This window comes from Vombatus ursinus, unplaced genomic scaffold, assembly GCF_900497805.2.
Source record: "Vombatus ursinus unplaced genomic scaffold, bare-nosed wombat genome assembly UNPS02014166.1, whole genome shotgun sequence".
Lineage (NCBI taxonomy): Eukaryota > Metazoa > Chordata > Mammalia > Diprotodontia > Vombatidae > Vombatus > Vombatus ursinus.
The window spans coordinates 366,110-375,942 of record NW_020953944.1 but is presented as its reverse complement, the minus strand read 5'-3'; the positions used below and the strand labels follow the sequence as shown (position 1 = coordinate 375,942).

At 39.5% G+C, this 9,833-nt stretch overlaps 1 protein-coding gene across 6 annotated transcripts in view; it reads left to right on the top strand.

Moving 5' to 3' along the window:
• GOLGA4 (golgin A4) overlaps positions 1-7,799 on the top strand; it is a 98,668-nt gene extending 90,869 nt beyond the window's left edge. For 5 of the 6 annotated variants that reach the window (XM_027859358.1, XM_027859357.1, XM_027859356.1 and 2 more), the window contains 2 exons: positions 4,903-4,966; positions 7,052-7,799. In XM_027859358.1, the coding sequence (XP_027715159.1) occupies positions 4,903-4,932 (30 nt within the window). In that variant the 3' untranslated portion in view covers positions 4,933-4,966; positions 7,052-7,799. The remainder of the gene's footprint in view (positions 1-4,902; positions 4,967-7,051) is intronic. The other variant, XM_027859354.1, reaches the window with a different exon arrangement.
• The last annotated feature ends 2,034 nt before the right edge of the window (positions 7,800-9,833 follow it).

Sequence of the window (9,833 nt, the reverse complement as noted above, 5' to 3'; positions counted from 1 at the left end):
GGTAATTGTTTAACAGCTGGCCCTCTGGACACATTTTTAGATTTAATTTGAAGTATTAGCATTTCCTCTGCCACTTTATTAAATCTAAAAATCAAAACAGTAAATCATGACCTAATTTGTAATGTTTGCTGAATACCAAGGTGTAAATGCCCTCATGGAAAATGTAGCAATCAGCTGGAGTTTGAAGTGGCTCCAGCCCCCCACCCATGAGCCTTGCCCGTCAGCACGTCACAGCGTGGCTGACACCCGGCAGCTTAAGTGCTGGGAGCTCCATCCTGTAGATGAGATGAGGTTCTCAGAGGACGAGGATTGTGTCTGGTCACATGTCTAAGGAGGGATTTGAACCCAGGTCTCAGGTGCTCTCTCTTCTCTGTCATGCCTCTTTAGTTGATATTTCCATGGCACTATCAACACTATTAGCTCTTTCGATCCCTGTGAGGTTGATAGTACAAGCATTATTCTTACCATCTTAACAAAGAAGGAAACTGAGCCTCAGAGGTAGTCAGCTCATATGGCTGCTGAGGGGAAGAATAGCATTTGAGTCTGGGTCTCCTCACTGATAGTGGCTTCCCCTGATGGCGGAAAGCAGTGGCAGTCAGTCCTGCTCACCAGTTTTGTCTGGAGCCCACTTTGCAAACCTGGAGATCTTGGACTTGGTCAGTCTTGTGTGTACTGGTTCACATTACAAACCTGTCTTTCTGACCAAATTTTTTATACGTGGGTACTGATAAGCAGCCAGGTGGTGCAGTGGGTATCAGGAAGGCTTGAATGCAGATCTGACCTCAGACACCTGTTAGCTGTATGACTCTGGGCAAGTCACTTCCCTGCTATCTGCCTCAGTTGCCACATCTGTAAAATGGGGAGAATAATGTCACCTGGTTCCAAGGGTGGTTGTAAGAATAACTGAGGTAAGAATTGTAAAGTGCTGACTTAGCACAATGCCTGGCACATAGTAGGTCCTTCATGAGTGCTCATTCCCTTCCCTGACAAGCACTGTACATAAAATATGTATACGAAAAGAGATGGAAAGGAATTCTCTTATCCCAGTCCTTGCTGAACTGTTTTTGGAGTTTAGCGTGAGGTTTGGGAGTTCTGAGCCTGGAGACTTTGCTTTCCCTGAGGCATCCCTGACATCTGATGACAGAGAGCTGCCCTGGGCCTGCAGGTCCCATCTGTGTCCTTCCCAAGACCACACATCTTTGGAGTCGTTGTGGAGAAGATGTCCCTTCCCTTCTCTCATTCCTGCATCTTCCTTCATTTTGATTGGGTGCTTTCCTGGCTTTCATGCTTTGCTGCTTTTGCCATCTTGGCCTTGAGAGTTGGGGCTTACGTTTTCCCTTGTGTTTGGTTAGACCAGGACAGCGTTTGGGGATGTACTGTCCTCCCAAGAAAGGCCAAAGAGTTCAGGAGTGCTTCTGCCTCATTTTTCACAAAAAATGATTTCATCATCTACTTTGAAAACTCCTCCTAGACCCTTTCTTTGTCTAAATTTAGTCTTGTTTTCTGTTCCCCCTCCCCCATCTAGCAGCTAGAAGAAGCAGATTTCCCAGTGCACATCCTGCCTCCGGGGGGCACTTGGCCTGCAGCTTGCTGGTGGCCTCACTCCTCTAGTGCCATGGGAGCTGGTACTTCCTTGGGGGCCAGCAAAAACATGTCATAGGAAGTAACAGCATTGTTTTATGAGATATTGTGTTAGGACGTAGCTTTGTTACGATGAAAACAGTAGTTTTCATTTATAGCCTTTTAACGTTTCCTAATACCTTTATTATATATGTCAAAGCATCTAAACTTTACGAGCTTTGTACACAGTACCCTGGCCAGGAGCCCATCATTGCAGGGAACCAGAAGACCCCTGCCCTGGAGGAAAGAGTCGCTGCTGACGGAGAGAGAGAGAGAATGAGAGAGGGAGAGAGAGAGAGAGGGAGGGAGGGATTTGTGTCTTAAATGCTATATAAATGTCTATTTTTGTCCTCATTACCACCATCATCCGTTCTCGCCAGTCCCCAGATACTACTGCCCCTCGGTTAAGGGATTCCTTTGTACTGTAATTTAACAACCTATAATCTCTAAACCCTGGCTACAGGTATTGAGCTACTCAGATTGATTATCCTCTGTGCTCCCTTCCGACTTTTGAGATTCTGTGAATTTCTGAAAATTGGTCACTTTTACAAACTAGACTTCTTGGATTAAGAGATTGTTGGCTCTTAATCCACTGCTACTTTGATCCCTCTGCTGCATGTTTCAGACCATAAATTTGGTTTCCCAAGGTTTATTCACAAAGAAGATAAGAAATCTACCTTACAAAAAAGCTAAATGTTTCTCACCTACTAAACTGCTGTAGTCCACTGAGAATCCTTGGGTTGAATCCTTAGCCCACCATGGTTTGTGTGGGTCCTGGAGGGCCATCTGCAGACACTGGACTGAGCTCTGGCCCCACATGAGAATGACAGTTGTTCTCAGAAGACTTTCCTCTCCCAGGCATGAGACTGACATAGCTAAGTTTTTGAACCCCAGGCCAGCCTCCCTTGGTTAGTTGGTCACTGGCTTGTTGGATGCTTCACTCATCAGGTGAGAGATTAAGAATCAATTCCTAATTCACTGCTCATAGTCCCCTTCCTCTAGTCAAGGTAAAGAAAAAGGAGCAATATGTTCAAGCAATGTTAAGCAGGTATAACATTTTCCCCATATCTTTAGAACACCCAAATATGTACCAACAAGCTTAATCCTTATAAACTGTTATGATCAGAATTGTTCTTTACAGTCACCTTATCGTGTAGGTCCGTATTTTAAAGATGAGGATACTGCAGCTCACGTCTAGTCACTAATTTTTCCAGTTGGGATCAGAGCCCAGGCTGGAATTCTAGCAGTTTTTTTTTTTTTTTTTTTCCTTTAAGGCAACTGGGGTTAAGTGACTTGCCCAGGGTCACACAGCCAGTGAGTGTCAGGTGTTTGGTCTGAGGCCAGAATTGAACTGGGGTCCTCCTGACTTCAGTGTCGGTGCTCTAGCCACTGCGCCATCTAGCTGCCCCTGAATTCTAGCGTTTTGCCCCCATACCACATTCTCTCTGTGTATACAAAGTCCTTTGTTAATATACTAGCTAATAGTCATAACAATAGCTAGCATTTGTATAGAACTTTAAAATATGATCTCATTTGATCCTCACAACACCTCTGGGAGGCAGATGCCTTTGGCATCATCAGTTTACGGATGAGGAAACGGAGTTAGAGGTGAAGTGACTTGCGTGGGCTCACCCAGCTAGTAAGTGTCAGAGAATGGATTCAAACTCAGGTCTTTTAGCATCCAGGTCCATTTGTCTAGCTGCCATAAAATAGCATTTATTGAAATTCACTTTTACTTGGGTGGCCAGAATTTACCTTTATTTAATGAAAATCCGACCTCTGTCATTTTTCGTTGTCCAGGCCTGTTAGGAAAGCCTAAATTAACGGAGCAGAGATTTAGCTTGCTTCATAATTTCCTTACTTACCTTGTTGGTTGGTAGTCTTCTAAGTAGACTATTTCTTGTTGTGTACAAATAATCATCCACTTTTATTTCTAACTTTCAGACTCTTAAGGCTTAAAAAAGTTACAACTGGTCTTCATCCTCTTTCTCTCTTTTCTTGTACAGAAGCACCTTCCCTTTAGTAGAACCTTCGGAATGGGGTTTTCAGGATAGTTGGATATGCCCCTTTTTGCATAGAAAGATCCCTAATGGATTGGATCAGCCTTTTTTCCTGCTGGGGAATTGAAGCCTAGGCCCATGGACAGTAGATTAGGAAAATAAGTATTTTCAATGCTACTACATGTCACTAAATCAGAGGCTTTGAGAGCATCCCACATTCTCCCATTGAATTTGTTTATTTTGCTTATTTTATTTTATTTTTTGGTGAGGCAATCGGGGTTAAGTGACTTGACCAAGGTCACACAGCTAGTACGTGTCAAGTGTTTGGTCTGAGGCTGGATTTGAACTCGGGTTTTCTTGACTTCAGGGCCGGTGCTCTATCCACTGCGCCACCTAGCTGCCCCTCTCCCATTGAATTTGAATGTATATAGAATGAAGCTTTTGGAATTGAACTGACTCTTCAGTTCTTGGATTCAGCTTTTATTAACAGTTTCTGTTTCTTCTTAAACAAACTCGGAAGTGTAAAATTACATGGTACTTAGGATACTTCCCCATATATGCGGCACATGCATTGCATTCAGACAAATTTGCTTTAATACAGCACTGAATTGTGATCTGGGCCTGTTTCTTTAACTCTGAGGGTTTAAATGAAGAGATTAAACTGAAATTTTAATTCTGGTAACCATTTCAGACAAAACCTCATCTTGTTTTATTTGTCTTATCTCTAAATACAAGACATTCATCCAGTAGTAATTTAAATGTGACTTGTGTGGCATTGAGGTTTCAAAATATAGATGTATTTTAATTTATAAAACTGTGGTCTTCCTAAAAAGAGTTGTAATTAAATTGAGCTTTTGCAGTTTTATGTTTTGTAAATCAAATCATATTTTAAATATACTGGAGGTGTTTCTATGAAAAAAACTCTTAGAGGGTAATTTTTTTTGCATAGCAAGCAATCATCCAATTTGTTTTGTAATTCTGGGTTTTTGTATATGGGGTTTGCTTACAATGAGTTATACCATCTTCTCTTGGATAGACATTCATTATCACCATTTTAAACTTTTTGTGCAATTTTAAAGATAAAGTGATGCATGTGCCGAGCATGGGAAAGCCATAGGGAACTTTAAATCTTTCATAATTGGCCTTAACTCCCTTATTGTGGAAGAAAAAGTTAAGTAGAATTTTATTTCAGTCTGTTAGCCTTGTGTATACACATCAGCTGTGTTTTATTGTTCATTCTTAAAAAGTCGTTCAATGAGCTTTTTTCTTCCTGACTTTGTAGTTTGCTTCAGCTCGCAGTGGTATCTTCTGAATAAGCCGTCAGTCTGTGCTTAGTTAGCATGTGGGTGAGTGAATAATAATCTACGCTGTATCTTTTACCCAAAATCGAATGGCCTGCATGAAATTAACCCTTTCTGCTCCTCTCTAATGAAAACCTTTCCTCATGAGCTGATCTTAAGAAAGACCGATTAATTTTAGGTCTGCATTTGCATTGGTTAAATTGATGTGATTTATGAAACAATTAACACTTCCAGTACTCATCAGACATTTTAAATTGCTCTTGGAAACCTTTAGGACAGGAGTAAAAAAATGTCTAGCCCACTTGCCCTCTAGCCTTCCTCCAAAGATGACAGCAACAACAACCAAATAGTAAGAGAGAAAAATGCAAACGAAATGGCGGATGAGTATTAATGTTATAAATGTCACAGATCTGAAATTTAACATGATAAAAGTGCCCAGAGTGGCAGAAGACAGTTCTGAATTAGAGGAAATGTTGAGAATGATTTTCTTTTTACCTTTAATAACATGAAATGTGCTTCAAATTCTGCCCAATCAGAGACCTCACAGAACCTATCTTAATGTTTTAATAATTAGCCCAGTGGGTTCTCTTATATTTATCTAAAAATTCCCTTTATAACTTTGTTCATTCTATTGAAGTCCTTGACACCTCCCTGAAAAATTCAGCTTGGTCTGTGTGTGAATTTTCACAAACGTCTGAATTAATGGGCTAATCAGTGAGTGAAGTTTATTTATAGTTACAACTATTACCTTGATCCTGGAGACTTTTCATAACATTTTCATTTTCAGACTTTTTTGATTTAAAGATACCTGTGATTATGTTTGGCCCTCTTATATTTAATGTATATCATTCCTGTTTATTGAGCATTTCTTTAAAACAGTTTTAATAGCCTGTGAATAGCCCACAAGGTTCTAATATTAAAAAAAAAATTAAATCTGTTCATTTGTAGACACTAACTTAGGGCAGTTCACATTTGTAATTTTCTGTGATTTGAATACGGTAATTTGGTAATTTAATTCAACAGTTTTTTTCTTAAGCTCCTATCACATAGAAGGCAGTTTGCTAAGCACTGGGGATGCAAAGGCAAACCCTAGGACAGCCCCCTCCCTCCAGAACTTCCGTTCTTCTGGGGTGGGACGAAGTACAAAGTGTATGCAAGTCATAGGTAACGTGAAGAGCTTGAGAGGGTTCCTTCAGGTAGTTTTATCGGAACACATCGATGGCTTTAAAAATCCAAACTCGCTGTCGCAAGCTTTGTCAGAGCAGTTTATATTGACAGAGAAGATAGGTCAGTGTTTCTAATCTAACAGCACTATGATCGATAAACCAACTTCATAATGAATGTACAGTTGTAATTTGTAAAAGGCTAATTGTTATATGTATGGGATCTGTTTTTCATTTTGCAAATCGATTTAGAAAATCAGCTCATTTCTTTTGTTATTTCACAAGCTCTTTCATTATTACCTCTTCTGTTAAATTTTACATTATGTACAGTGTTGGTGGGAGAGGGGGATGGATAGTTGGGATTGGTGCCTTTGAAGCTTCCCTTTGCTTTCTTAATCTCATTTGGTTGTTTATCTACAATGGCTTTTTAAGCCTAGAAATTTATCTGGCTAATCCACTTCCTTGATAGTTTTAATCTGAGAAGCCTTGTGAGGGCCACAAGGGTTTAAAAACTAAACCACTAGTTTCAAAAAAAATTTAACTTTTCAAACTCTGAAGTGTTGTATTACCAAGCAGTATTTAATGGAAAAGGCCATTGTAAAGATTTGGTGGCCTTTTGCTAGGGAAAATAAGGGCTTTTTGCTTGTCACAGGTACGTTATTAAGCATCTTTTGGGATGATGGAGCTAGAAGAAGTAAATAGTTTTGATGCCTTTCTGTTTAACAGAGTTTGGTTTCCATTTTTCATCATCCATTTTTTTTCCCCAAAAAGGTAACAAATAGTTTTGGAAGGTTGTAGAGTTAGAGAAATATTGAAAGATTCGTGGGATTTAACTTTGAAATCTTTCTAGACCTTTAGGCTAATTACTAGACCTTATATCACAATTTGATGTTAGAAAATGTTTTGTTCTTTTTTAGTCCCAAAAGTTAACAGAAAATTTTACTTCTTGCTTTTTATCCTTTTCCAGTCATGGCTACGATTGTCATCTTGAAGAAATTGGGATGAAGAATGTTCCTTGATTGTGCTGCTTAAAAAACTGTTCACGTCTGTTTTTCTTTGAGAAAAGGCGTGACGGACGGATGACAAGCTGCTTTTCAGGTCCCTAGAGAGAGGCCGTGCAGAGGCAGCTAGATGACACTGGATCATGAAGACAGCTAGAGCTGCCTTGGGAAGGGTGACGTGGGGACAGCTCATTCCTCCCTTCAGCTGGGTGGTGGCACTTTTAGAGGGGCTGACTAATGAACGAATGAATCCGAGATGAGCCCGCCTGTGCTTCTCTCATCCCTTTTTCCTCCCTCCTTTTAAGATTTGAACTCGATGGTTTGCCTCTTCGATTTATTTATTTTAGGGTGATTTGGGGTTTTTTTGGGGGGGGGGGTTCTGTTTTAGTTAAAATGACTTGTGCAATACATTTTGAGGTGGAATTTGATAGATTTTTTTCCTGATGAATTAGAGGAATTTGACTATATTATCCAGATTTGATTTGTTGATTTTTTTCTTTTTTGCTAAAGACTAGTTCTTTAAGCTTTTGCTTCTGATGAATCCAAATGGCAGTACCTCATTTGTTTACTTCGCTTTTGTACTTACATTTTCCAGGAAAAAAATACTGTAAATTGTAAATAGTTAATACATAACTGTATCATATGCTGATCTGTGACTGTTGGCAATGTCAATCTAGGATGAACAGAGAAAAAAAATAAAGTTTTATTTACTGTATAAAACTCAGTATTTGTGTTTCTTTAAAAAAAATTATTTTCAGTGATCAGTTATTTGGTTTTTTTTTTTACTCCCTCCCTCCCCCAAGAAAGGAAAACAAAATCCTTATAACAGATATGAATAGCCAAGCAAAACAAATCCCCATATTGACTATTTGCAAAAATATTTGTTTCATTCTGCGTATTTATTTTATTGCCTCTCTGGCATTTTTCATCTTTGGTTTTCTGTGTTTCTAAGTTGAAATTCTTTTAAAAATAATGAGTACCCTCTATAAGCAAAAATATGTACTGAATATCATATTCTTTGAAAAAACATTATCTGCTTTTTGTACATATCATTTATGGAGACCTCTCTGTCCTCTCCCCTGCCAATGTTGAACTTTACCTTATGACAAAGAAGAACAGTTAAGCGAAGGTGACTGATTTAATGATTATATCTGCAGCACATGCAACATCTTGCTTGCAGAATCCCATCTCTTTGCCAGGAAGAAGGTGATAGGCTTCCTTGTTTATTTTTCAGGACCGTTCTTAGTGTTTCAGTTACTAAGGGAACTAAGGGTTTGCTTGTTTTTTGACTTACTCTTATTTCTGTGATTTCTTGTGGTACAGTAAGGGTATTTGGCTGCTTGGAGTTGGGAAGACCCGAGATTAAATCGTACCTTGGACACTTAGTGGGTCCAGACCTTGAGTGGATCCCTTCATCCTTTGGGCTTTAGTTTTCTCACTTGTACAAAGGAACAGGTTGGACTTGGTAGGCAGAGGTCCCTTCCAGCTCTAAATCTGTGATTCCAGGAGTGATTTTCCATGACATTCCCCTGGTAGTTTCTTCAGCCTTTCCCTGATCGATGGGCCTCCCCTTTGTTTACATTTCTCTGTCACTAGACAAAGCGGGATCGTACATTTTCTTGTACACATTGGATCTTTGTTTCTGACTTTGATCTCTGGGGTGTATGTCCTGTGACAGGATTCTTGGGCCAAACGGTGAACAGGCTAGTCGCTTCTGCGGCTGTACCATTGGTGTATGTGTGCTTGTTTCCACATGCTGGGGTTGGGGTGGTGCTGGTTCGTTTCTGTCTGTTTTGCTGGGTAGGAGGTGAAACCTCAGAACTGCTCTAATTTGTTAATGAGGTTATGAAGAGACAGGCGCACTCATTCGTTGCTGGTGAAGCTGTAGACTTGTGACTTCTTTTTCTTGGTGAGTAGTCTGGTGTTAGCATACAGTAAAATACAAATTAATTGTGCTTTTTGACCCAGTAATTCCATTATTAGGAATAGAACCTAATCCTTATCAAAACCAGTAAAAAAGCTATTAAAGGAGTTTCATAGCAGCATTATTTTTAATTTCAAAAAAGTGGAAGCTATGATAGGAGAATGACTTAAATAACTTGTGGTACCTTCATGTGATAACTAACTCTGATATAATTGTAACTGACAAATTGGAAGAATGTTTTTTAGAAAGCTTTAACATCATTGGGAAATAGCGTACAGCAAAAATTAGAGCACATACAAATTTTGACCAAGGAGGGGGAGTAATGGTGCCAGAGAGAACTCCTCAATCAGGAAACTTCTGCTCACGCAGGTCAGCACTATCTGCAACTTACCAGTGAGGGGGTAGATGACTTGTTCAGGGTCACACAACCAGACCATATCAGAGGTAGGACTTGAATCCAGGTCTTGTTGGCTTTGCGTAGCTGACTGTCCTCCACCCCGTGCTCTCGTCACGCTGACCCTCACAGCTGTGATGTAGAATAGAAAAAGCTGATGAGAATGAATGGCCAAGCAGAGAATCCTGATGGAGATTTGGAGGAAGCGACTGAGGTCTTACAACATTTCATGTGTTGAAATTAGTTTGCCTAAATTTAAATAGTTAAAAAGCACATTTAATTTAAAAAATAACAGGCTATTATTGATGTAATTTGTTATTTTTAACTATAATTCAAATTCATCAAATTTTAAAAGAAAGACTTTAAATTTGCTTTATTGTGACTATTGATAATGTGACCTATACCCATAATACACCTCTGACACCTTTGT